The sequence below is a fragment of the Balaenoptera ricei genome, chromosome 16 (assembly GCF_028023285.1).
Source record: "Balaenoptera ricei isolate mBalRic1 chromosome 16, mBalRic1.hap2, whole genome shotgun sequence".
Lineage (NCBI taxonomy): Eukaryota > Metazoa > Chordata > Mammalia > Artiodactyla > Balaenopteridae > Balaenoptera > Balaenoptera ricei.
Window position 1 is genome coordinate 16270785 of NC_082654.1, and position 27075 is coordinate 16297859.

Consider the following 27075-nt stretch of genomic DNA (forward strand, 5'->3'; position numbering starts at 1 on the left):
ATGTTCCCCCAAACTGAAATGCTCTGAAAGAGTCAGAAATTGTACATCAGCAGTTTCTTTTGACAAATTTTGTCCAAACAAAAACAATGATCCAGCTCAAAACTCTGTGATACCTTTACGTTGTTTATATAACAGGGCTTCAAGGATTTAATTTAGAATATTTCTGTGATGAATATCTGGCTCTTGTTCATGTAAACAAAGAACAGCCTGGACTGAGGAACCAAATCTTTTCCATCCGGGTCACAGCTGTTTTTCTGTGGAGAGAACTTCCCTCTTCTCGCCCCTCTCACTTTGGTGAATCGCAGCCAATACATTTAGAATCTTCTGGGGCCTTCTCTGCCGCTCCCGTGCAACTCTCATTAAAGAATGACCCTTCTGCTTTCCTTTACTCTCTAGGATACAAAACTACTTGAATTTAGGTTTAGAAAGCCTAGGGCAGATATAGGAAATTTAGCTTTCTACAAACCGACCGTATGACCTTGGCAAAGTCCCTTTCTCTCTCTGAACCTTGTTTTGTTTCCGTCCAAGGAATAATTTCTTTCTTGCTTTCAAAATGCTCCGAGTCTATGATAGACATTTTAGACCAGTGATGTCCAATAGAACTATAAAGCAAAACACATATGTCATTTTAAAGTATGTTTAAAATGTTTAAACTTAAAAAACAGGTGAAATGAATTTCAAGAATATATTTTATTAAACTCCGTACATCCAAAATACCATCATTTCAACATGGAATCAAGAGATTGAAAAAAACTGTTGAGATAGTTTACAGTCCTTTTTGTGGGGGAGGCACTAGGTCTTTGAAATTTCATCTTTATACTCACAGCACATCTCAGGTCAGACGAACCACATTTCATGTTCTCAGTAGCCACATGTGGCTAGTGGCCAAAGAACCGGACGGAGCCATTTTAGACCCTCAGTCACTGGGTGAGCCCCACTCAGAAACAAAGTTAATTTGAGGAGGATTCTTAAAAGGCCCACCTGCCCACAGCCCTGTGAATTTCTTAGACTTTGCCGTTTTGCATTAAGTCATTAAAAGTCTAGTGTGGATTTGCCATTATCCATGAGGTCTTTTTTAAAAATTGGAAAATTAAAAGTCAATTTTGAGGCAGAAGAAGGAAAAACGTCCTGAGAATCCCTACATAGGTCCACAGTTTTCTCGCTTCAATTACCATATCCCCAAACTTGGAAAGCAAGGAGTTTTTTGGTAAGGTTGGAACACATTAATATGAAGGCATCTGAAATGATGTGAGGGGATATATAATCTATCAAGCCCACTTAGCTTGCATGTTTGTGTATTTTGCTATAGAAATGTCCATGAGTTTTATTCCTGAGTGTTTCCCCAGACCTTAGGCACCATGTTCCTTTTCTAGAACTTAAAACGTACAGACTTTCAAAACACCTCTGCCTTTGCGGGTTTCAGATAAGAGATCATGGGCCTACAGTAGTGTTTTTCAGACCTTTTGATTGTGACCGTGGTAAGAAATGTATTTTACGTTGTATGCCAGGACATACACCTAACAACAAAAGTTTTATGAAAGATTACACTCCTTTACTAGATGCTGTGCATCCTGATATTTCCTACCACATTTTTTTCCGAGCTGCTGGTAACTCACTGACTCGACAGCACAGCCCACTAAAGGGTCGTGTCCAGTTTGTAAAGCACTGCTGTGGGCCCTGTCCTGGGGACTGGAGAGCAGCGCGAGGACACGGACACCGGTCAGAAAAGAGAGGAGCTGGGCTCCTGGCTGGGAAGCAACCCCCCGCCATCTGTCCCTAGGCCTGATGCTTCTTGTGGTTTAAACAGACCGTCACAGCCTTGCCCTCAGTGTTTGTGGGCCATCATCAGCTGTTTTTCTGGTGGTTTGGGCACCGTATTTGTCATCCAAGAAAATTACCTGGCTTTGTGCTTGGACGTTTCAAAGGGAGCGGGAAATTAAGATTACTATTGGGCCATTTTATAGCTTTGGGAAATTGAGATATGCCTTGTAAAGGGGGTGGTTTACATGAAGCCACCATTTGTTCAAACTTCACTTACACATGAATAAGGACTTTCTGGTCATTGGTGACTAAAACCCAGCTTATGTGAAAAAGGTTCATGTAGTTGGCAAGTTCAAAGGTAGCTTCAGGCACAGCTGGACCTAGGAACTCTAGCCATGTGGGTAGGGCTTCTGTCTGTTTCTCTAGTTATCAGCTTTCCTCCCCTCTGAGCACTGGCTTCGTCTTTAGACTGGGAAGGTGGCGTGGAGGATGGAGAGTCGACTGCAGCTCCAAGTATATATCCTCATGGTTTATAATCTGAAGACGGGAAAGACCTCTTTCTCCCAAAGCCAGTAGAGCAAATCCTAGGGGAAATTCTGGCCTTGCTTGAACGCATCGCTGGGGCCTAAAGAATGGCCAGTCCTCAGCTACATCCCCACCTCCCATGGCTCAGGTGGGGCCCGCCAGATCTGAATTGTATGGAACAGGTCCTCCCATTACCAAAAGAAGGGGAAAAGAACGCTAAGTATACCAAAATAATTAATTTCCGTTCATTATCGATTCCTAGTTCCTGCAGCGCTGCTAAAGGGACTGATTCCAAGTAGCTGAGGTTCACGTGACGGGATTATACGCAGCCCTCTGCCTGATTATCAGTTCTCGCCCATTAGAGATGTTCTATCAGCAGAGGCAGGGCTGGTCTAGCTAAAGGGCTGTCTGCTCAGAACTGCTGGCTTTATTAAAGTTGCTCCTTTGTGTGGACTTCTGCTTCTCCAGTCCTCCTAGTATTAAGGACCATTTTAGGCAGACCCTTTCTTGTGCTCTCCCACAACTCAACAACCCCAGCCCCTCCCATTTCTGTTCCATCCTATGGGTCTGGGGAGTCAGGTTTGGAGGTTTGGGGATGGCATGCTCTCTCCCAGCTCTTTTGCTCCCTGAGCCAAGAGTTGCAGCTGCCACCGTTGTTTCTCCCATCAGCCTGCCCTGGAGGGCTTGGTTGTCTTGAAATCTGTCAGCTCCGCCTGGAATAAGTGAAGGTCTTCTTTCAGGTCCTTCCATATCCCCAATGCCATGCCCTGCTCTGCTTCTCCCCTCTGGGCCTTTGGAATTTCCCTTTCAGTTTTCCTTCCGCTTGTATTCCTAGGGCTGGCAGAAGTTTATCTTCACTGCCCTTTGCCCTTGTATCTCTGCCCTCATCCCAGGCCTTGGTGACATTTTATCCCAGGCTTCTCAAGGTACCTTTTTTTTTCCTGGATCTTTCCCCACACTTTGCTTTCATAAGAATGTTTTTTAATTCTACTCTCTGGAGTAATAAGCAAATCCTTACCAATGTAAAGTAGACTCAGATTAATGGAGTAAACATCTAGGCATGGGGCCAGAAGGCCCTGTTGATTCTTAGCTCTGGTGTCTACACTGTGACTCTCCTTTGGCCTCAGGTCTCCCCTCTGTGAAATGGGGATGATAATGGCTGCCCCACAGGATGAACTGAAATTGTGTATGCAGACTGCCCGGCCCAGATTCCAGGCTCAAAAAATGTGCTATGTGGTAGCTGACTCTTCATTTGCAAGCAAGGGAGAACCCAGCTCAATCTGGCTTAATCAAAAAATGGGAAGTCCTGGCCGCACAAAACTGAGCAGTATAGGAGAAGTTTGAGTCGGGGTTTGAAAGGTCAGAATCTCCAGGCTCTGTTTTCTTTCCTTGGGAGGCTGTGTCTGGAGATGGCCAAGGTGGCCCCGGGCTGACATTCCAGCAGCTCGGAGACCAAGAGGTAGCTCTAGGAAGAGTCCCACGGCTGCCGCTCATTGGCTTGGCTCTCATCACGAGGCCATCCGTAAGCCAATCACTGTGGCTAAGGGGATGAAACACTCGGGCTGACTCCAAGGTCATGTAGCTGCCATGGAGTCGGGGGTGGGGCTTCTAGTCCCACCCAAGCTGCAAATACAGTTGGGTAGAAGGGTTTCCCAAAGAGAAAGTGGGTGCAAATAAGAAGGGCAAGTAGATGCTGGGGAAGGGGGAAAAACAGCAGATAGGATCCACTGCACGCGCTCGTGGGTTGTCCCTTCTGAGGCAATGTTTTTAATGGTGTTGCGCTCTTTGCCCATAGGAACGTTGCCTGGGTTGCTGTCAAGGCAGGTAGGGAGGGTGGTGCTGCAGGGTCAGGGGTTAGATGGGCAGAGGGTGGAAAAGAAGCACAGGACCTGGTAGCCACTTCTCAATTCACAGCCTGCCATGGACTCTTGTTCTGCACATACGTATCTGGTATGGAGACCTGGGCTGGGGAGCTACAGGAAGCTTGGAAAACCTGCACTTATTTATTTTCAATGTTATGTGTTTCTAGGAAGGTGGTTCCTCAGAGGGGCTTAACCCAAATTCCACCCCAGTTACCTCTGCTGCCCTTCTGCCAGGACACAGTGTAATACTCCTGCAAAAACCAAACAGGGATATTTCCAACCACTTTTTTGAAACTGTTCTACTAAAATTACAGTGTATATGTGTGTGGGAGTGTGTGTTTATGGAGGGTCTTCCATAGCCATCTTATAGGAGAGATTTAGGTTTTATTTAGCAGCTAACATTTACCTTAGTATATGTACTTTATGGGATTATTTTGTGATCTTTACACCAGTCTTATGAAGTTGGTACTGTTATTAACCCCATTTTACAAATGAGGAAACTGAAGCACAGAGAAGTGAATTAAGCTCTCCAAGGCCACACAGCCTGTATGTGGTAAAGCCAAGGGTGAGCCATGATTTGGAACTAAGATTTAAGCAATGGAAAGTTGTTTTTTTAAAAAATTTATTTATTTATGTATTTATTTAGGCTGCATTGAGTGTTCGTTGTTGCGTGCGGGCTTTCTCTAGTTGCAGCGAGCGGGGGCTACTCTTCATTGCAGTACGCGGGCTTCTCTTGTTGTGGAGCACAGGCTCTAGGCATGCGGGCTTCCGTATTTGAGGCACGTGGGCTCAGTAGTTGTGGCTTGTGGGCTCTAGAGCGCAGGCTCAGTAGTTGTGGTGCACGGGCTTAGTTGCTCCACGGCATGTGGGATCTTCCCGGACCAGGGATCAAACCCGTGTCCCCTGCATTGGCAGGTGGATTCTTAACCACTGCGCCACCAGGAAAGTCCCTAAGCAATGGGAATTTAGAATCTGGTACAGGTGGGAAGGGAATGAAGGACACTGCTTTCTCTGGACCAGGAACCCAGGGCAAAAGGTACACAACCACCACCCCCAACCTGCCCAGGACATTCCAGCAGTTCAGAGGGAGTGTGAGGTCAGGGGTGAGAAATTCCAGGTTCCAGCAGCCACCAGGGTCCAGGCCAGACAAAGAGGCTGGGGGGCTAGGAGGCCCTTGTCCTCTAGCCCAGCTTCCTTGGAGCCCCAAGGGGCATTGAATCAGGCTGGGGGTAGCCTCCTGCCGGCTGACTCCAAGGTGAAGGGGGTCGTGGTTTTAGATTGCCAGGGCTGATTTTGACCTCCTTCGCGTTGGAGGCCTGAACAGGATGAAGAGGCCCCACTGGCACATCAGCCCAATGATGTGTCATTACTTTTGCCAAATGCTGGAAAGAAACAGGAAATCTGAACAGTACAGTGATTATTTTTTCTTTCCATACATTTTTAGTTTGTGTCCTTTTTGTGTAATACAAATAGCAAGTGAATAAGGACAAACCTAAATTTGCAGCCAAAACCGAAAGCATACCAGCCCCTCAGCAGTGTCTTCTCTTCGTGTAATAACTCACTGCTCTTTTGTGTTGAGGAAAAGGGGAGGGTGTAAAGCAGGAATGAAAAATTTCCCAGAACCCCTCCGCCGAGAGATAACCACTGTTATTTTCCAGCCTTCTTTTTTTTTTCTGTTAGACACAGTACTTCCCAAACTTCCAAAGTGAACTTGAGTGACCCCTGACAGCCTCTTGTTCAGAGACTGAAATGGTTTGTGCCAGCTGCTGTGGGACTTGCCATGCGGGGAGACACCCAGCTGAACCTCTGCGCCTCCCACCCGCATAACTGAGTCTGAATGAAGCCAGTCTTCTGGCAGATTGCATTTAAGGAATGTCCTAACTGAGCCCAGGGACAAAGGCCCCCTGGGCCCCAAAGCCTCTTTGTCTGGCCTGGACCCTGGTGGCTGCTAGAACCTGGGGTGCCTCGCTCCTGCCCTCCTGCGCCCCTTGAACTGCTGGAGTGCCCTGGGGATCGAGCTCCTTTGGCCCTGGGTTCCTGGTCTCCAGGGGAACGCCCACCTCCGTGCCCCTCCCACCTGCACCCTTGAGTAAGTTCTCCCACCAGAGCGCTGCCCAGGTGTGAGATATGTCCGCTGCTAGGGGCTGCCTCTGGATGGTCCTTCCAGAGCTGTTAGCTGTGGTTTTCCAAGCACTGACTTTTGAGCAAAGCACTGTTTAAGCACAGTGGGGGAAACCAAACCAGAAGATGTGGTCCCTACCTACGCAGAGCCTTCAACTTCACTAGGGACCAAGGACTTGCATTCATGGGACAAATAGAAAATAAAGATGGGAGAATCACCAGGTAATAGCCCCTGTGCTGTCGGACTGCATGGACAGGTGCTTCTGGGCAGGCTGAGACAGAGAGGAAGTGGCCCTTGGCAGGCGCCTGGCCTCTCTTCCTCGCTGTGCTTGGTTTGATGTCTTTGGTGGTTACTATGTGAATTTCTGAGGGGCCCTATCTGAGCGGCTCTGGTTCCAGTTGGCTTCATAGCTGGGGTTGGAATTCTGCTCTTGGGGAGGTTTGTTCCATCTGAGAGGTCACCAGTGAGCAACTCGAGTTGTTTTTCCAGTAGTGCAAGCCACAGCAAAGCATCTGTCCCATCTCTTCAAGCCCGCACAGATGATCTGGGAATGCAGAGGGCGGCCTCTTCTTGGGGATGTGTTTTAAGTGATGAGACTCCAAGATAGGTGAGAAAAGGCAGATCTTGCAAAAATGATGACAAACTGACCTTGAAGGTCAGACTCAGCAGGGAGAAGCGCAGTCACAGCGCTGGTAAATGGAGCACAGCCCTCTCCCCCTCGCCATTTCTTGGAGGTGGAGATAAAGAAAAACTCCTGGAGTATTTATCCTGGAGAAAGTTATTTACGTTTCTGGCTCAGTCTCCTGAGGTCCAAGCAGGCGGGATCAGTGACAGCCCACCGGAGGAGTAGCCTGCAAATCTTTTGGGTGCTGATTACCAGTGATAAGAGCTCCCACTTGTTTAAGCAGGACAAAGAACTGAGTTCAGTGATGTGTACACACAGAGACATCTTGGTTCTTGCCTTCCACACCCTCACTGTCCAGAAGGGAAAAGATGTTAGGAGGGAAAAAAAGATATTTTCAAATGTATCTGACTTGATATAACAAGCATGAACCTAGAAAGTTCTCCATGTGAAATCAGAATTGAGTTATATAGCAACACTGTGGAAATTTGTTTTTTAAGGACTCATAAGTAATTGTATAAAGTGAAAAGACTTTTCATGAAGCAATCATCCCACCTTTATCTCTGTGGTTCATCACCTTGGCTGCATAGTAGAATCACCTGGGAAGCTTTGAAAACTCCTGAGGACCAGACTGCACCCAGGGCGATTACAGCAGGAGCTCTGGGGGTGGACCCAGGCATCAGGAATTTTTTTTAACTCCCCAGGTGACTCCAATATGCAGCCTTTGCTGAGAATCACCGCTTTATCTTTTGTATGCATGGCCCTGAGTGGTCTTCCATTCGGTGTCCTGAAAGCAGGAGTGCCCTTGACAGTCAGCAGGAGGGTGCCTTCAGGAGCATGCGAAACTGGTGTGAGGACACAGGAACCTGCTGTGTCTGTGCAGAAGCACCCAGCAGAGAAGAGATCTCTTAATATATGGAGACATATGGGCTTCCTCCAGCCACAGGATGGGATACTACACAGCAATCAAAAGGAACAAACTTCTCATACATGTAACAACAATGGACGAATCTCAAATGCCTTATGTTCAGTAAAAGGAGCCAGACTCCAAAGGTTCTGCAGGTTGCCAGGGCCTGGGAGTGGAGAAGGGGTCACCTGCAGAAGGGCACAAAGGAACTTTTTGGGTGATGGAATTGTTCTGTATCTTAATTGTGGTGGTAGTTGCCACAGCTGAGTGTGTTGGTTAAAACACTAGATTTTTATACAGTAAAAACAGAGGATGTTGCTGTATGTAAGTTACAGCCCAATTAAAAAATTATTTTTGTTTAAAAAAACCCACTTCCTCATTAATGATGAAGGGACAAACAGAATGTGGTATATCCATACAAGGGAACATTATTCAGCCATAAGAAGGAATGAGGGCTTCCCTGGTGGCGCAGTGGTTGAGAATCTGCCTGCCAATGCAGGGGACACGGGTTCGAGTCCTGGTCTGGGAAGATCCCACATGCCACAGAGCAACTAGGCCCGTGAGCCACAATTACTGAGCCTGCGCGTCTGGAGCCTGTGCTCCGCAACAAGGGAGGCCGCGATAATGAGAGGCCCGCGCACCGCAATGAAGAGTGGCCCCCACTTGCTGCAACTAGAGAAAGCCCTCGCACAGAAACGAAGACCCAACACAGCCATAAATAAATTAAAAAAAAAAAAAAAAAAAAACTGACTCAGTAGAGTCTTTGTAAATAAAAAAAAAAAAAAAAGAAGGAATGAAATACCATACATGCTACAACATGGATGAACCTTGAAATCATGATGCATCGTGAAAGAAGCCAGACTCAACAGGCTACAGTTTGTATGATTCCATTTACATGAAATATTCAGAATTGGCAAATCTACAGAGTCAGAAAGCAGATTTGTGGTTGCCACAAATCTGGGGGAGGAAAGAATGGAGAGCGACAACCTAATGAGTTTATGTTTCAGGTGATGAAAACGTTCTGGAACTAGGTAGTGGTGGCGATGGTTGCACGGCATGGTAACACTGAGTTGTAAGCTTTAAAGTGGCTAAAGCGGTAAATTAATGTAAAGTTATGTGGGTGTTACCACCGTAAAAAAGAAAGAAACCCACTTCCTATCAACATGCCTGGCACATACCCATCGGTACATCGGGTACTTGGTAAAGGCTGACGTGGCATTTGGCACTTTTAGAGGAAGGGGGATTGGGCCTCCTAAAAGTGGGGGGAGGTCTCCTTTTAGGTGGAGTAAAGGGGCATGTTTTCCAAAAGCTCATTCTTGAGAACTTGACGGTTCTCTATGATCAGGATGAATCTGCTGGCATTTTCTGCTCTTCATTGCAACCCACCTGGTGCTGTTGCTTGTCACAGAAACTTTCACCAGCTTCATAGCTTCGGTTGGTCCCCAGCAGTTGGGTTCGTGCAAATAATATGCCCTGTGGCTCAGTGTTCGGAACCCTGTTGGAGCAGGGAGGGGGATGCGTGTCTTTATACTTAAAGAACAGGTCTGCTTAGTTTCATGTTTGGAAGGAAAATCACCCTCAATCATGGGTCTTCAGCAAACGCAGCTGAATAAATAAAAATGTGTGTGTAAAACAGCGGGGGAACCACGAGGAGCAGCTTTTTTGGCATGTTGGGAAGACGTTTATGGTTGGGAACCTAGTGATCAAAAAGCAGGACTGCCTCAAGATGAGAAAAACTGGGGGAGGAGGTCATCTGGAGGCAGAGCTTTGCCGGGGCCGAGGACAATGAATCGAACAGTTGACCCGTCCAGCTCTGCGTGGGCCTTGCAAGTCCTGAACAAGAATCTTATTGATGATTTGTCTGCCCGTGAGCAGACAACTCTGAACTTTAACAGAGCCAGGATGGAAAGCCTGCACAAGGGCCTACAGTTTCCACGATGAACAGCACACTTATTTTTCCCTCCCTCCACTGGAGGATGAGGAAGAGACCAAAATGAGCAATGTGGGGGTGATGGGGGAAGGGAACTGGGACGAGTGCATTCCAGAGCCTCAATGAAATGGCCGCATTCCTCCCAGGGATGGCCCGTCCCTGCGAGCTCTAAGGGCTTTAAAATGTCACCAGGGTTGGCGCACATTGGGGCCGTGCTTTTATTGTTACTTCCAAGAGCCTGAGCTCTCGGTTTCCCCTGCTTTTCCAAAGTTTGCTTCGCGCCACGTGGCTTTGATGAAAGGCCTACATGAATACCTGCTTGCGCTGACTGAAATCCATGCAAAGAGGAGTTTCCTTTTTCCAGAATAAGACCATAGCTGCTTCACTTTATGCCTTTTCCGGTTACGAAGGTTTTCACAGGAACGCTCTTCTTTGGGGTAGCGGGGGAACCTGTAGCTGGACCCCAGGGGGTGTGATGGCAGGAGCGTCACTGGCCTCTGCTGTGCTTAGTGCCTTGTCAGAGGCCCGAACCTACGAAGGCTGACCCTTGACCAGGAGGGGCTCAGGCCTAGCCCAGAATACAGACCTGGCACAGATGAGACAACTGAGAACAACTGACTTTGACCGTGAGGAGTCTAGGGACGAGAGCTGGCAAGAGAGCTGAGTGTCCTCGGTCATGGGTGCGGCTTTGTGGAGTCGGGGCCTGGACGGAGCTTGAAGGATGATGTGGATCCAGAGAGGAAGGGAAATGACCTCTGGGTTTCATGACTCCCTCTGGTTCCCGGTCCTGCGTTTCTTCAACCCTGGTGCATACCCTTCACCTAACTCAGCTGTTTTAGAGGAGAAGGAGGGTATCTGCTTCCTCAGTACTCCCCATCTTCCCATCTTTCCCATCTTTCCCATCTTCCCAATCTTCCCATCGGCCTAGCCCATCAGTTCCCCAGCAGCAGGGACCACAGATGCCCAGTTAACTGCAGTGTCCTCAGGCCTGTGTGTCTGATGGTATCCTGCAGCTCTCAGCCACCCATGGGCATCTTCTCTTACAATCTCCGCATCTAATGGCCCATGGCTGCTACCTGTCACATGTCTCAAGTCCAACCCCTCCATCCCATCCCCTGCTACCTTGGGAAGCAGAGGCCATGATCCAGGTCAACCTCTCTGACTTCCCCAGGGCGGTCGGCAGACAGCAAGTACTTGGACTTGTTCACAGTTGGACTTGAACCCCAGTGCCGCTGTTAACGGCAGATGTGACTGAGTTAGGTTGTGATCCAGGCTCAGGAGCCCATTCCCTCGGCTGTGCACTTGCAGAGTGCTTGGGAGAATTGGAGGTGGTGGGGTGCAGCGCCCCGCATGGCCCCAGCCGCTGTGATTGGGTGACACCCTCATCTTCCTCAGCTGAGCTAATGCAGTCCTCTCACTGGCCTCCCTGCCTCCCCTTCCTGTCCCCTGGTCCCCTTCCATCGTCCTGCCCACAGCTGGCAGAGTTACTCTATTTCTAGCCTGCTTGAAGAGCAGCATAGCATGGTCGCCTCCACGGCATTGCCCAGAATCCTTGCCTGCAGGATGAGGCACGAACTCCCTAGCAAAGCAAATAAAGCCCTTGTGATCCGCCCACAGGATCTAAGTCTGCAGTTCTGGCCGCAGAGCGCACTCTCTCTCCTTCAAGGCCCACCCACCCCGCCCGCATGCTCTGGGTGCCCTGATACACGAGCTACTCGTGGTTTCTCAGACACCCCGTGTGCTCTCAGCATCTGAGTCTTCTTCTGAGCGTCATTCCCTTTTCCTGAAATGCCTCTGCCTCTTCCTGGTGAGCTGCTCTTCATCCTCAGTGGCCAGCTTACAAATTCCTCTCCCTGATAACCCCAAAGTTCGTCTCTTTCCTCGGTGCATTCCCGATCCTTGGAGATGTCCCGGGATCACTTCTATCCTGTGTATTCCCTGGTGCCCTAGTTCCAGGCATGGGGCTCCTGGAAGTGCAAGGGACCCCATCAGGGTCACCTTTGTCTCCCCAGAGCCGAGCATTGATGCTTTTCATCCTTTGGCTTGGTATGTATTTGCTCACATAAAAATAAACAAGGCTGTTTTCCAGGAATCAGGCAGCTTTGGGGAATAGCTGAGGATGTGGAAGCAAGAGACACTTGAAGTTCTCGTGCTTTTTTCTTTTTTTGTTGGCGGGAGTAGCAGCAGTGGAGTTCAGGAGGTCAGGAAACATGCAGCTTGAGATCCTAGTTGTTTTGCGAGGCCCTTTCACTTTCCTTATCCGCTGTAGCTGAGTTCAAGCCTCAGAGTCATTTATCCTTTGTTTTCCCCCAGTTTGACTTCTTTTTTTACTTTTTAAATATTTTCTAGTGTCTCGTTTTAATTCACTTGTTTCTTTTTTTAAAAAATTTTATTTATTTATTTATTTATTTATTTTTGGCTGCGTTGGGTCTTCACTGCTGCGCGCGGGCTTTCTCTAGTTGTGGCGCGCGGGCTGTGACCCTTCGTTGTGGTGCACGGGCTTCTCATTGCGGTGGCTTCTCTTGTTGCAGAGCACAGGCTCTAGGTGCGCAGGCTTCAGTAGTTGTGGCACACGGGCTCAGTAGTTGTGGCTCGCGGGCTCTAGAGTGCAGGCTCAGTAGTTGTGGCACACGGGCTTAGTTGCTCCACGGCATGTGGGATCTTCCCGGACCAGGGCTCGAACCCGTGTCCCCTGCATTGGCAGGCGGATTCTTAACCACTGTACCACCAGGGAAGTCCCCCAGTTTGACTTCTTTAAGCTCATTGCTTTCAGCCTGTTGAGTTTCTGCAGCCAACTGGAAACTCATGAATAACTGTTCAAAATCAAACAAAACCAAACAAAAAACAACCTAAGGCCTTACTCTACGAGGCCCTCTTCCCAGAAGCCTTCCAGCCTTAAACCTCTTGTCTGATATCAGCTGCTTGACTCTTGAATTTTCGGTGGTGTGCCGTGGTCTGTTAATCACTTCACATGTGCTGGTCTTGTCCCTCCAACAAGCTTGCAAAAGGCAGGAACCACGCCATCCAGATCTCCTTTCCAGTTTCCCAGTAAGTTGAGGCTGAGGGCCCAGCTGAGTGCTGGGCACACTGTGAGGTCTCGCCGGATGCTGATTCGGTGGGCTCTGGGAGCTTTTGCTGGTGCTCTTTCAAAATTCACTCCATTAAGAGTTGAATCAATTTTAAGTAAACTGGGCAGAAGCCACTGGCCTCTTGGAGATTCCCTGGGGTGTTCTTCTCAATACCCAAGGACGGGGCAGGAGACTCTGCTGTTGGTCCATGGCTCTTTCCCAAGCAGAACTACCTCATGCGGCTTCTTTCTTGCCTCACCTTGGCTATCACTTACCATCTGCTCATCTCTTCTCCGGCAGAGATGAGGGCATCTTCCATCCAACATCTAGGCGCACGGGCCAACACGTATCACATGCAGCATTTGGGCCGCTGGCTACGTGAAGGTGTCTTTTACCTTCACTTGGCTTCTGACAAGCCAGAGGGGAAGTGACACATAGACTTCTGTGGGACCTGCTTGATTCTTCATCCTTTACCAGGGCACTGAAGAGGGAGAGAGGAGGTTTCTCTGCTGTTTCTCTCTGCAGTACTCTCAGACCTTCTCCCTGCAGGGAGAGAGTGGTCTGACCTACGACAGGCAGCACCCACTCATCTGAGCGAGCTGGCTATTTGATCTGACAGTCATGTGCGCTGGTACTGTTATCACTGCTTTCTTCCGAAATAAGCATCCTCATTCCCCTTTCCCTTCCTCCAGCTCTCTCCCAGTCAGTGGCGATATTCCCTTCCTCCAGCTCTCTCCCAGTCAGTGGCAAGATTCATTCCAGGGAGTTTGGTTTTTCAGGAATGGAGTCAGAGGCTACTACCCCACTAAGAGCCAAGGGGGTGTTTGAACAGAAATAGGACACTGGGCTCTCCCTTAGAACCAGGGGAGTATAAGGGCTTCTATAATGAGGGGGTTAGGGGATAGTCAGGGGCTCTGGTTCAGTTCTGGGGCATCAGGCCTTTGGGGGATGCTGGAAGAAGGCCCTACATGGAGGCATCAGGTGGGGTGTTGCCAAGAGCTCGGCCTTGGAGTCAGGCAGCAAACCCAGCTCTCTGTCATGGGCCATGTGGGCCGTTATGGGTCTTCTCTGGGCCACCAGGTTCACATCTGCAAAATGGGCATAATGTTGCTTACCTCCTAGAGTTCTTGTGAGCTAATAGGTACCTAATAACTTTATTCATTATTTCCATAAACATTCATTCAACACTTATAACAGTGTGAGGTGCCAAAGATGCAAGACAGGTGTGGTTCTGACTCACTGAGCTAACAGACTAGACCAGGATGAGAAAGACAAAAATACACGTTAAAAATGAGCAAATAAATAAAACTGTTATTTCATTCATTGCTGATATTGCTCATTTTAAAATCTTATTTTAAAAATACTGTGTATTCAAAAAATATTGTATATTCATATTGTTAGTAAGTTGTGATTAGTGCTATGAAAGCAGGAGATAGATGCTGAGTTAGAAAATTATAAGAAATATCTAGTTTGGAGAAGGTGGTCAGGGAAGGCTGCTCTGAGGAGGTGACCTTCCTTTCCTTCCTCTCCCTTACATGGTAGGGTAGGGAATGTTACAGTGCAAGGTTTTGTTTTTTCTCTGAAGGGGAGCTTAGAGACAAATACTACTGGTGGAGAATAAGAAGTAACTAATGATGTCACAGGATGGGGGGAGACGATGAGGACAAAGCTCTTTGTGTGGTTAGCATAGCATTTCACAAGCATGGTTGTGAAGAGCTTCACAGATTTGGTCTTTTACACCAACCTTGTGAGATGGGCAGGGCCCACACAGTCTTCTCCACTTTACAGATGAGGGAATGAGCTTGGAGAGATTGTATGACCGCTCAGAGTTCCAGCAGCAGGTGGCGGAGGGCGGCTCTGGGCGTCTTGGCTGCTGTCTTGGAAGGAGGGCCCTCAGGTGTGGCCCCTAGCATTACATTTAGACCCATGCTTCTCAGCGTTGGCTGCATATTGGAATCACCTGAGGAGGTTTAAGACCTAATAACTCCTGGGTCTCGCTCCCAGAGATTCTGATATCATCAGTCTGGGTGCGGCTTAGACATCAGGAGTTATAAAATCTCTCCAGGTGATGCCAATGCAGCCAGGGTTGGAAAGCACTGTTTAGACCCTCCAGGAGCCGCTGCCATTAATGAGCATATTCTGGAAAGCCAGCTGGGCAGGGAGCGCCAAGGTGAGGACCTCACCAGTGAATGCCGCATCCTGGTCTTAATAGAGATTTAGGTTATTAACAATAATAACAACAACAACAGTAATGGGGAAGGCCCTGCACCTAGACTGTTGCCCGCTGCACTAATGTTTCTGCAATGTACTTCCAGCTAGAAATTGGCCAGTGCTTCTATAACGGTGGCCCTTGAGAGAGGCGTATTAGACAACTAGATCCGAGGCACCACAGCCCTTAACCAGCTTGGGAGTGATGCTGGCCTAGTGGCAATTGAGGTGGCTCAGTCACTGAAGAATCTCAGGGAAAGGTTTTGTTTGTCCAAGTGTGGCTTTTGATAGGTTGTCCATATTCCTGCGGGGACAGAATAATCACTGTGTCACCTCCCTGAAGTGACTCTGTGTTTCCCCATCCTTGGGGAAAGGATTAACAACTGGGTCAACCACAGCATTTCTTTTGATGGTTGCGGGTCTGATCTGTGTTCAAGTTCCCCAGACCCTGAGCTGTTTTGATTGGCCTTTATTGAGGAATAAAATCCTGTTTCCAGATTCTCACAGCCTGATAGGCTTGATTGGGCCACCTTGGCCACCGTCACTCCAGCAAAGGGTAGCCCCGCAGCTTTGGCCAAGGTTGTCCATCTCGAAGCCAAGGGTCTGTTTGCCTCTCCCCAGCGACGCTGGCACTGGGAATTGCACCTATTGGCTGGGCCCCCCATGTGTTGCCTGGCCTCACCCTGGATCCTTCCCCTGGAGACCAGAGGGTCCATCATTGGATGCTGTGGGATCGGAGGTGTATCTGAGCTGGGCCTTTGGAGAGAAGGCAGCTGCTATAAGGGATTCTTCTGTTTTCTGTCTCTAGCCCTGGAGCAGCTGCTGACAGAGCTGGATGACTTCCTCAGGATTCTTGACCAAGAGAACCTGAGCAGCACAGCTGTGGTGAAGAAGAGTGGCCTGGCCGAGCTCCTCCGGCTTTACACCAAAAGCAGCAGTGAGTGTGGCTGGGGCCTTAGTAAAGAGGTCCCCGTGGAAGCAGGACGATGGTTGTACGTGTGTTAGAGCTGCCATAATGACACCCCACAGACTGGGTTGAACAACAGAAATTCACTTTGTCACAGTACTAGAGGCTAAAAATCAGGGTTGGTTCCTTCTGAGGCCTCTCTTCTTGGCATGTAAATGGTCCCCTTCTCCCTGGGTCTTTACTCCATCTTTCCTCTGTGTGAATGATGGTGTCCAAATTTCCTCTTCCTATAAGGACACCATTCATACTAGATCAGGGCCCGCCCCAGTGGCCTCATTTAACGTTAATTATGTCTTTAAAGACACTTTCTCCAAGTACAGTCACATGCTGAGGTATTCAGGGTTAGGACTTAATTTATGCATTTTGAGGGGGACATAGTTCAGCCTGTAACAATAGTGCAAGAGTGATGGCTCGTGTATGGCAGCCCCAGGAGTTTCTGAACACTCAACACAGTAGCCCACGAGAGCACTTTTCCTTATGGTTGAAAGTAGAGAAGGGATAATAAACTGGTATAATAATAGCTAACGCTTAATTGAGCACTTCCTGCCTGCACATGTATTGCACGGGCTTCATCTTCAAGACACCCCTGTGAGGTTGGTGCTGTTATTACAGATGAGGAGACTGAGGCCTGGAGAGTGTAAATAACTTGCCCAGTGTCATACAGCCCAAGGGAAAACAGGAAAACATTGTTTTAAGACTTTGTAAATCACAGAACTGTGAGTTCATTGTTTTTCTATCTTCTTAATTGAGCTAGATTTTGTATCCAGTCAAGTACACAGATCTTAAGGAGTCAATTCAGTGAGTTTTGACAGCTGTATACACCTGTGTACCCACCACCCAACATAAGACATAGAACATTTCTATCATCCCAGAAAATTCACTCTTGCCCCTTCCTAGGGCAAGAATTCCTCCCTATCCCCACCCCAAGGCAACCATTTTTCAGATTTCTACCACCACTGATTAGCGTTGCCCATTCTGGAGCTTCATATAAACGGAATTGGATGGTTTGTGCTTTGGGTCTGGCCCCTGTCCCTCCGTGCTGTGGACTGTATCGATAGTTCCTTTTATAGCTGAATGGTATTCCCTTCTGCGAATATACTGCAATCTGCTCATCCGTTCACTTGTTGATGGACATTGGGGTTGTTCGCAGATTTGGGCTAGTATGAATAATAAGGCTGCTTTGAACAGTCTTGTACAAGTCTTCTTGTGGACATATGGTTTCATTTCTAGCACAGGTTTTTGTTTTTTTTTTTAAAGAAAAACCTTCTTGTGAAGTCATAACAGTTTAGTCGAGTTTATTTTTATATCGGATGTTTGAGAATTGAAAGTGATATTTTGGGGACAGTAAGGGACAGTAAGAGGACATCTAATCCATCTGTCTCACAGTAGGAATAGCCCAGATCCTTGCCAGGGAGGGAAGTGCACCTGCTTTGGCCATCACAGTCAGGAACTCCTCCCTGACATCCAGCCTGCGTCCACTGGGCTACATTTCAAAGTCCCTTTTCCTTTTTTTCTCGTTCCCTGTGGAATTAGTTCCTATTGTCTGAATATCAGAGAAGTCATAAAGCTGAAGCATGTTGCTATATGTTCGGCAGCCTTCTCTTCTGTCTGGCTCCCTTAGCCTTTCATCAGAGGGGTTTTCCGGCAGCCCCTTCATTGCCTTTGAGCTCTATAGGCTCCTCCTAGCTTTGTAGTGAGCGTCTGCCGACCCGCTTTGAGTGCTGGTCAGAAGCACATCAAAGGTGGGATGAGCACATGGGAAATCCCCATTACACAGCAGGTAAGTTACAGAGGATGAATCACTCCACAGAAGGACTCATCGTGGAATTCTTTAGAGAGCACACTCCCAGGCCATTTAGATGTGCTCCAACTTGAGAATGTTTAATGATAAAGAACACCTTTGTTGGGAATTGAGAAACACCCCTGTGATGGCGTCTGACCTCTGGTTCTTGGTTCTCACCACTCCATCAGAGCTCCCGGTGTGGGGTCCCCTTTCTGGTTTAGTGTGGCTTCCTGTAGGGTGACCTCTGTTTCACCCTTGATGTGTGTATGTTCTGCTCTCATAAAGTCAGGCCTTCCCCACCCTTGGTCTCTGCAGCTTGTAGGGATGCAGGAGCTGCTGGGAACGGGTCAGGGGGCACCCCGGTGTGAATCGCCCCCAGAGCACACCCAGACCACCGATAAACGTGCATAGCCGTACCGAGGCCTTTGGCTGTCACTTCTGTTCTCCAGGTCGGTGCCCACGGATGAATAGCCACTGTTTTCGAACTTCCCCTTCTGATCCTCTTTGCACCCTCTCAGATGGCAGAGTGGTTATAACAGCAGCTGACACTTTTTGTGCTCTTTCCATTTCCCAGCCCGGTGCTTAATGAATGAAATGACTTGGATTATGTCATCTAACCCCGTCCCAAGGCAGTGAGGGAGTTGTTCCCATCTTACCGACAAGGGAACTGAGGTTTGGAGAGTTACTTTAGGCACATGGCCGTGCGTGGCAGAGCCCAGGCTTGGGCCTGGGCCAGCAGACCTAACCATCATGCTCCCCTCCTCTCTCCACGGTCCAGATGAGTCTGCACCAGGCTAATTGTGCTGCACAGGATAGAATCCAAAGCCCCGTAAATTGAAAGCATTGGTCGTTTTCTCTCAGCTTCCCACGGCTGCCTCACTGTGTATCTTCCAGAAAATTAACTCAGCCTGACAGGACTTGTAGGTGGAGGCAGGATGATCGTTTCAAGATAGCCTGTGGTCTCCACTGGCTGAGCTGTTGCTTACTTCCACACATTTGGGGCAGAGCATGAGTGTGTGTGTGTGTGTGTGTGTGTGTGTGTGTTTGTACTTTTCAGATGGAATTGTCCATTTTCTGATCTTCAGTGTATTACTGAATTTTCCACTCTCTTTGCCTTTCGTCTAGGTGGTAAGGTCAAGGCATGGATTGAGGTCTGTTTATTGGGGCCCCGATATTTTTTCCTGTCTTAACCTTGAGGGCCCCCCAGTACCCTGCTCAGAGACTCTGGGAACATTTCAGGGGCTGCCCTTGTGGTGGGAAAAGCTTCAAACGTTCAGTCTATGCAGCTGTAGTAGAGAGGGTCCAGGACCCTCCTCCCTACCCCTCGCCACCATCCTCTTCAGACAGGGGTCGTTCCCCCAGGCTCCACACACTTGCTCAAAGCACGATGAGCTCTCCTTTCCACCGTACCTGTAGTTGCTGTCATTTCCCACATACCCGTGCGACTGTCCCATCTGGGTCTGCCCCCTGTCCCCCTCCCACCCCCGCCCCCAATCTGGTGGGTTCACAAAGGCAGAGACAGTGTCTGTTTTGTTCTCTGCTGTATCCCCAGCACCTAGTACGGTGCCGGTGCTCAGCGCACTTCTGAAAATGAATGAGAGGATGATGGAAATTCTCCAGCCCAAGGCTGCTGCCTCCCAGACCTGGGACAGCTCACCAGGCTTCTCTTTCCAGGGCCAAGTTCACAGGATTGCAGATGGTCCTGGGAGCCTCTTACTTACCAACTGGATGGTAGTGTATTAGCAACACTGAGACTCAACACCTAGTCAAGTGTGGCCTGCAGAGTGTCCAAGGAGGAAGACGCAGCCTCGTGACACGGCCAGTGCCAGCTTTCTCTGCAATTTACAAATCACCATCTTGGGGGGGAAGCACCTGCTCAGAATCTAACAGTTAAAACAAGAACAACAATATCTTGCCTTTTCTTTTGTACGGGAGTGTGGGCTTAGTTAACAGTATGAAAAAAGAAAAGAATGTAAAATGAACATTAAACACTATTTACGTTCCTTCAATTCCTTTTTTGATCTTCATCGGTGTCATCGGGATATTTTCATGTAGTTGTGGTTTGCCTCTGTACTCTGCTTTGCATTATTTTTACATTTAGAATTGCTGCCTGTGCACATTTCCGTGTGTTGACGGTTCACATACTTTTTCTTTCTTTTTTTTTTTTTTTTATTTTGCTTTTCTGAAACATGATCCTGTAACTGTAATTTTTGGATATCTTTGTAAAGAGCAGACATAGAGCTACTTTGTTATTTTTCACAGGTGGGTAGTGTCCATCGATGGATGAACAGTAATGTTCAACCAGCCCCCTATTAGTGGGCATTAAAGTTTTGTTCTTTAAAAAAAAAACAAAAAAAAAAACCTCATATAATATTGCAGTAAACACCCTCAAACAAAATTTTGTTTACATGCTGGAGTTTATCTTCAAGATAGATTTCTGGCAGCAGAAATGCTGGGTTACAGAATATGAACACTTAAAATTAAATTATCCTCCAAAATCACTTCCAAAATGGTTGTGCCGGTAATCCATTTACTTTTAAAGGTGACCTGCTGTTACCTATGTTGATGTGCCGTGGTTTCTTTCACCATTTTCCTATTATTGAGCCTTTGAGTTACTTCCCATGTTTTAGGCTGTCATTTTTAATCTCTGTTAGTTACAGGGTTACCTTACTTTTTCAAATTCCCTAACATTTGAGTTTTGTACATTTGAAAGTTTCAGTTAGGTAGAACTAGGCAATATTTCATCACAATTATTTTCCATACAATGCAGGCAAGAAAACCAAGGCACACGGGTTAGCTGTTTTGCTCAGAATTACTGTTAATGGCAGAGCTTGGCCGAGGACCGCCCCCCCATCCCCTACCCTGTCTCCTGCTTCCCCCTGCAGAATGCTTTTCTCCTGTGCCATGCTCTGGAGAAGGTACAGACCCAGCCCCTCAGTGGAAGTATACAAGTTGTGGATAACTACGTTTAGACCTTGTAGTTCCCTTCCATTAGTTGCTGCAGCCCTTGCTGTAGGGGTGACGTGGCTGACTGGTCCTGGCAGGGCTGGGCACCAGGGTGGCAATGCCATGGGCTGATGCAGGAAGATCCATCCAGCCGTATCCTCCTCCTGTTCCTCTGGGTTCTCAGGGCTCTGTTGACGCAGGCCTGCTGGCTGGAGTCTAGGCGGTCTGTGGTGTGGAACTGGCTGGCGCTGAACTGCCTCCTTCGCCAGGGATTTGAATTGGGCTCCTTGGCTCTGTAGCACCATCTCTAGCCACTGGAATTTATCAGCCGCAAGTTTCTAGGAAATGCAAAGTAAGAGGCACAAAGAAATGCAGGAGGATTTCTAAGAGGAGGAACACTCAGATCGGTCTCCTCTGCAGGCTTCTGAGGAAAGGGCCCAAGCCTTTCTCTGCCTAGACGTGCACGGGGAAGGTGACAGCCTGTACAGAAATGTTTTTAAAGGAGGGGAAGGGCTGTGCCGCTGCAGGTAGAGCAGGTAGCTTCTGGTGCTGCAGGTCCAAATCCCAGCACACTCCCCACTCCAAACCCAGAGCTCAGGCCCCCACGGTGGCACCCCACCTAGAGGCCTGGGAGCTAAACTTCCAGATCCTGAATGTGACCTATCTTATATAGACCTCACTCTGATTGGCCCATGCATGTAATTCAGACTAGGGTGAGAATGACTGATAGGAAATGTTTTACAATTTAAACAAAATGCTAGGAAACCCAGAGAAATCTCTGCTTGGTGGAATATGAGGCAGATCTTTAAGGTATGGGTGCTTTTCCACTTAAGACTATTATTCCCAAAGCTCTCCTTCTGTACCCTCCCCTTCCCTTCCTCCCCTCCCCTCCCCTCCCCTCCCCTCCCCTCAGGCTAGAAAACTAACAGTCAGCAATTTGGTATTTCTTTTTTTGGAAATCTGTCAGCTCTTTCTGTAATGGACTCTTTCAATCAACTCAAAATGTTGTATGCTCTTACTGGAATCCAGGCTGATGACAATGTCTCTGAGGGGTGGAAGGGACATCCTTTCTCTCTAGAGGCCCTTTCCCTTCGTGAAATCATATGAAGCCTGTGTCTTCCATCCTCCTTCTGCAGGTTCTGATGAGGAGTACATTTATATGAACAAAGTGACGGTCCACAAGCAACAGGATGCTGAGTCCCAAGACAAAGGTACGGGGCTACCGCTGGTGGAGTGGCCAGCTCCCAGGAAGGGGGCCAGTATAAGCCTTGGTCCCGTCCCACCCCTCCTTCCTCCCAGCCAGCACCACAGACAGGCCTGGTGGGGTTATTTTTGGAAGTCGCATTTTGGTTGATGCTATTTGGGGTTGATGTATTTTGGGATGTCTCATCAGGCCACCTCCTTGCCTCTTAAAGGTCTCATGTCCCCTTCGTGGATAAGGATTCAGTCCCTAAAATCTCTCAGCATTTCCCAGCATCGTCCCAGGAATAGGAAGTTATAATTCAGATGCTCTAAGAAAGCAGCTGTATAGGTGCTGACCCCATAGCCCCAGCTTTATGACTTTTGACAGAAGTCTGGATTTTATGAGTGTGTGTGTGTGTTGGGGGGTGATGGCGAGGAGTCGGTGATGTCAGCAGCTGCCTTAATATTCGATGGAAGGTTTTGTTCAAAGGTGATCGCTTGGCAGAACATCTTACCTTCCACTGGAAGGACAGGTGGTGTCTTCCATGGCGTCTTAATCTTCTGCTCTGTTCTGCTCTCTGCTTTTGTCTGAAAACCCTCAGGAGTGGGTCCAGCAGGACCCCAGGGAGGCCCAGAGGTTTGCAGAGCTGCCTAGCTGCAGAGGAGAGGGGATTAGAAGCCCCGTCTCCCCACTCTCAAGCCTGTGACTGAAATGCAGAGGCTTAGCGAGAGGTGGGAACACAGCATCCCAAAACATTCAGTCCTGTTAAAGACTTGGCTTCAAGACATCAGCCAGCAAAGCCCCAAGGTCAGATCTGCCTGAACCTGTCTGTCCCCAGCTGGCTTGGCCACCTGCTGAAATGGTTAGGCTCAGAAGAGCCTTTGGTGCCTTTTCCTTAAAAGTGCACAGAGGGTTGGTGGCCAAGTTCCCCAGTGTGGCTTTCACCTCCTGCCCCACCACCAAGCGTGGGCTCAGCAGAAGTCCCCTGCACTAAAGCAGCCCCTGCGCCCTAAGTTGTTTGCCTTCCGGGGAAACCGTGGGGTGGACAGAGGTAATCACAGGGTCGGTGCTGAGAGCAGCTCAATATAGTGACCACGGGCAGCTCCTCCACTCGCTAAAGCTCTGTGGCCAGGGCATTTTGGACATGGGGCAGGTGGAGGAGAGGGTGTGGAACCTGCCAGAAACCTCAAACTAGTTCCTCCTGAGGAAACTGCCCATGGCCGATCTACCCTATTCTTGGAGGAAAAACAACACTGGCTCCAGGGACCGCCTGCCTGGGTAATTAACACCTGCCCAAATAGAACTCGGGGCTCATGTGACCAGACATTCCTGGCTCCTGGGACTCCACTGCAAGGCTGGGCGCCCCTCACCGAAGCCCTCTCCTGCTCGCTTCCCACAGCGCCCGAGGAGCAGAGCCCACTGACCAACGGCGAGCCCGCCCAGCACTCCTCGGCCCCTCAGAAGAGTCTTCCAGACCTCCCGCCACCCAAGATCGTAAGTGTGGGTCCGGGACCCCTCATTTCCCTGACGTGGGTCCCGTGAAGGTCCAGTGCTTCTCACAGGTGTCAATCCACCAAGCATCTGGCATTTTCGAAGCACCTATTGTCTGTGGGGTCCGGGGCACCGGGGCACCGGGAGGGGCGGAGACAAGTAAGCGTGATAGCAGGTGACATCATTTGCTCAGCGCAAAGAGGAACGGCAGTGCGAGACGAGGGCCCCTGTGTGTCCGAGGCTATTCCAGGCTCTTTACCAGCACCCCATGAGCGGGGCCTTGTACAGACATGGTCACCAGCTCAGACCACAGTGACCTTTCAGAAATGTAAACCACATCACACCACTTCCTGCTTGAAACCCACCAAGAGCTCTCACTGGACTTGGGACAGAACATCCACATTCCTTCGCGTGGCCCCAGGGCCTACGTGGTCTGGCCCAGCTGCATCTCCAGCCTCATTGCATCTGCTCTCCACCAGCCTCCTTTCTGTTCCTGGGTTGTTCCCTGTGGTCAGTCCTGCCTCAGGGACTTTGCAGTCCCCGGGCCCTGGCTCCTCAGAGGCTGCCCCCCTCCTCCTGCCTCAGACATTCTTAGACAGACTTTCCCTGACCTACCCGTGAGAGGCATCACCTTGGTGCCTGCCCCCGTTACTGCCGGCCACACCGCCCAGTTACCCCTCCGTGTTTATTATTTGCCTCCCGGAGTAGATGTAAGCTCCCTGGATCAGGGACTGTGCCTCGTCTACTGCTTCATGTCCTGTGTCTGCACACAGTAGACCACACGCATGTTTGTGGATGGATGGATGGATGGATAGACGGATGGATGGATGGATGGATTTATGGACTCCTACAGACTTGGGTTCAGATCCCAGCTCTGCCAGGTACTAGCTCCTTGACCTTGGGCAAGTTATTTAAGGTCTCTGGCCCTCTGTTTCCTGGTGTTTAAATGAAAGGAACATGAGCATCTCTCACCTAAGCTCCTCTTATTCAGGGGGCTTATTACTTATTCAGGTAATGAATACATTAGTATTCAGTGAGGTGAGTGGTAGTATTTACATTTTATGGGTGAAGAACCGAGAATCAGTGGGTTTATAATGTCCCAGTGTCACACAACCTTGAAGTGGCAGAATTTGAACCCAAGTTCTTTCCACTCTAGGATCTGGTTGGGGAGGCTTCCTGGGAAAGGTGTGAGGCGGGAGCTGGGAAGGATTTTTGGGGCCATGGGACTGCATAGTCACTGAGCTCCCACCAAGCCCTCCATCCCCAGATCTGTAGGCTCAGGTCACCACTGAGGGGGTCCCGTCCCCAGACTGGCCCCTTCATTCGTGCCTTCCTGGGGCAGTACGGTTCTTCCCGCCGCTCTCACAGCTGGTAGGGCAGGCCTGGGATATCCGGGCAGCATCCCACTGCAGGAGCCCCTGGAGCTGGGTGACAGCTTGGCAGGGACCCTTCATCTCAGGCTGGCTGAGACTTGATGGACTGCGCATCGGTCCCTGGGAACCGCAGTATGCTGACGCCATGAGCGGCTGCCATGCTCTGAGCCGCTGCCCACTCCGTGCACACAAACATGGTCCTGCCACCACCTGCCAAAAAACAGAGGCTCAGGGAGTTAAAACAGCTGGCCAAGATCCCACCACTGGGAGGTAGCAGGCCCAGGATTTGTGTGCAGGTTCTTGGTTTCTGGGCCACTCTGCGGCCTCCCGGACTTCAGCTTGTCTTCTTAGCCAAGTAAAGGTACAAGTTGTGTCCCTTTCCGCTGCAGGCTCCCCTCACTTTCGGCGCTGGGACTTGGGGAGGGGGCATGGCCTCTCAGCTCCCAACCAGTCGCTGCTGGTTTTAAGCAGACGGGAGGTGCTGTGGTTTTCGGGTTGCGCCCCAAGCACCCCTCGCCGGATGGGGGGAAGGAGAGGCGGCTGCTCTGAGCCAGGGCTGCAACTCTCCTAGCCTGAGTTCCTGTCTGATTCTGACCGGGGTGCCTTTGGCCTCTGTGCAGTGGGGTGCCACTGCCCACCCCACGTGGGGCAGCTAGCTGCTTAGGGGTCCACACCAGACGGGAGGGGCGTTCACCTGCTGGAGCCTCTTAGCGGGGACTCGCTCTGGAAGCCCGTGTTTGACGAACGTGGTGGTGACCTGGGAGCCCAGGGTCTGGGGCCGGGTCGTGGTCACAGAGTCCGGCAGCCCCGGAGCCCCGGGACTCTGGCTGGCTTTTAGTGCTCCCTTGCCAGCCTCCTGTGACCCGGGCATAGAGGCCCCAAGGGCTCGGGGGTGTGAGGCGCAGGGCCTCCGAGCAAGGCCAGGGCCCTGGCCGTCCTCTGGAGCGGACTCCCGGCATCAGCTGCGTCTGTGGGCCATCGGGGCCAGGAGAGGCTCGAGAGGAACCTCTTGCTGCACTGGAAAGATATCCCCACCCGAGACATGTGGCCTTTCAGATGCGTGGTGACGGTTCCCGTGGACACACTCCAGGCCGTGGGGCCACTTCCAGCAGAGAGAGCGGCCTTGGCAGTCTCCCCTCCTTGTGGAATTTCTCTGCTGAGCAGGACCTTTCCTAGGTCCCTCCTAGTTCTGTCCCAGTCGCCCACCTCCACCCCAGGGCCTTCTGGATGTGGAGTGAGGAGCCGGGGTGCAGAACCCGGGGTCCGCCCTGCCCTGCCCACACACACCTGCTCCCCTCCAGCCTGCTCTCTGGTCAAGGCTGGCTGAAGACTTAGTCCAAGGTCCCCAGAGGAGTGGTGTCAGGGCGGGGAACAGCTGTGTCTTCTGGCTCTCACAGGGAGAAGAACCAGAACAGCAAGTAGTTTGGGAGGGAGGGAGGGAGGGAGGGAGGGAGGCAGGGAGGGAGCATGGCAGCCTGAGCCTGGCTGGCCCTGTGACCTCTCTTCCTCGGCCAGAGAAAGCCGTGTCCCTTCCCACCCTGACCCAGGAGCTTCAGGGCACCACAGTGGCTTGTCCTCTTGCATGCCTGGCCCCGGGCTCTCTGGTGGCTGTAGCACAAGCTGGGTGTCTGCCTGGGGTCCTCAGTGCCCAGGGCTGGGCCGGGAGCGTGGCCTCTGTCCCAGGCTCAGCCCGTCCAGCACTGGAGGGGGCAGCCGGGGGTCTGGAGCAACCTCGTGGGTGTGGCCAGTGACTCCGGCAGCCGTGGCACTTCCAGGCCCCGGTCTGCACAGCCAGGTGCGGCGGTCGCTTTAGGAGAGACAGACGTTTGCTGGCACCGTTGTGCTCCTGGCCTGGGCAGCCATCTCCGCCCACCTCCCCTCTGAGGCCTGACCATGCGTCGGTGCTGGACTTCTGCCGGCTGCTCTGCGGGGGCAGGGAAGGCCGTCACCATGGTTGGTCTGGGGAGCTCGGGCTGGATCCGCTGGATCCCACCCTGGAACCTTCCACAGTGCATTCTGGGGCAGGTTGCTCAGAACTGCAGGGACGCCTCAGGTCACCTGGGCCACCCTGCATCTTCAGCTCTGTGTCTCATCTAAATCAGCCCTGGCCAAGTACAGCCCCCTGACCAAATCCTGCACCACCTGCTTTTGTAAATAACATTTTGCTGGAATTCAGCCAAGCTTATTCATTTGTGTATTATTTATGGGTGCTTTTGCACTACAACAGCAGGGTAGAGGAGCTGAGATCAGAGCCCCTGAATGGCCTGCAAATCCCTAAGTACTGATTGTTTGGCTCTTTATAGGTAAAGTTTGCCAATCTCTGGCAA

General features: G+C 50.1%; 1 protein-coding gene across 9 annotated transcripts in view; it reads left to right on the top strand.

The window, feature by feature from the left end:
* Window positions 1–27075, top strand: part of AFAP1L2 (actin filament associated protein 1 like 2) — a 96306-nt gene that overhangs the window by 43089 nt on the left and 26142 nt on the right. For all 9 annotated transcript variants that reach the window (XM_059900284.1, XM_059900275.1, XM_059900279.1 and 6 more), the window contains 3 exons: window positions 15814–15942; window positions 21838–21912; window positions 23284–23378. In XM_059900284.1, the coding sequence (XP_059756267.1) occupies window positions 15814–15942; window positions 21838–21912; window positions 23284–23378 (299 nt within the window). The remainder of the gene's footprint in view (window positions 1–15813; window positions 15943–21837; window positions 21913–23283; window positions 23379–27075) is intronic.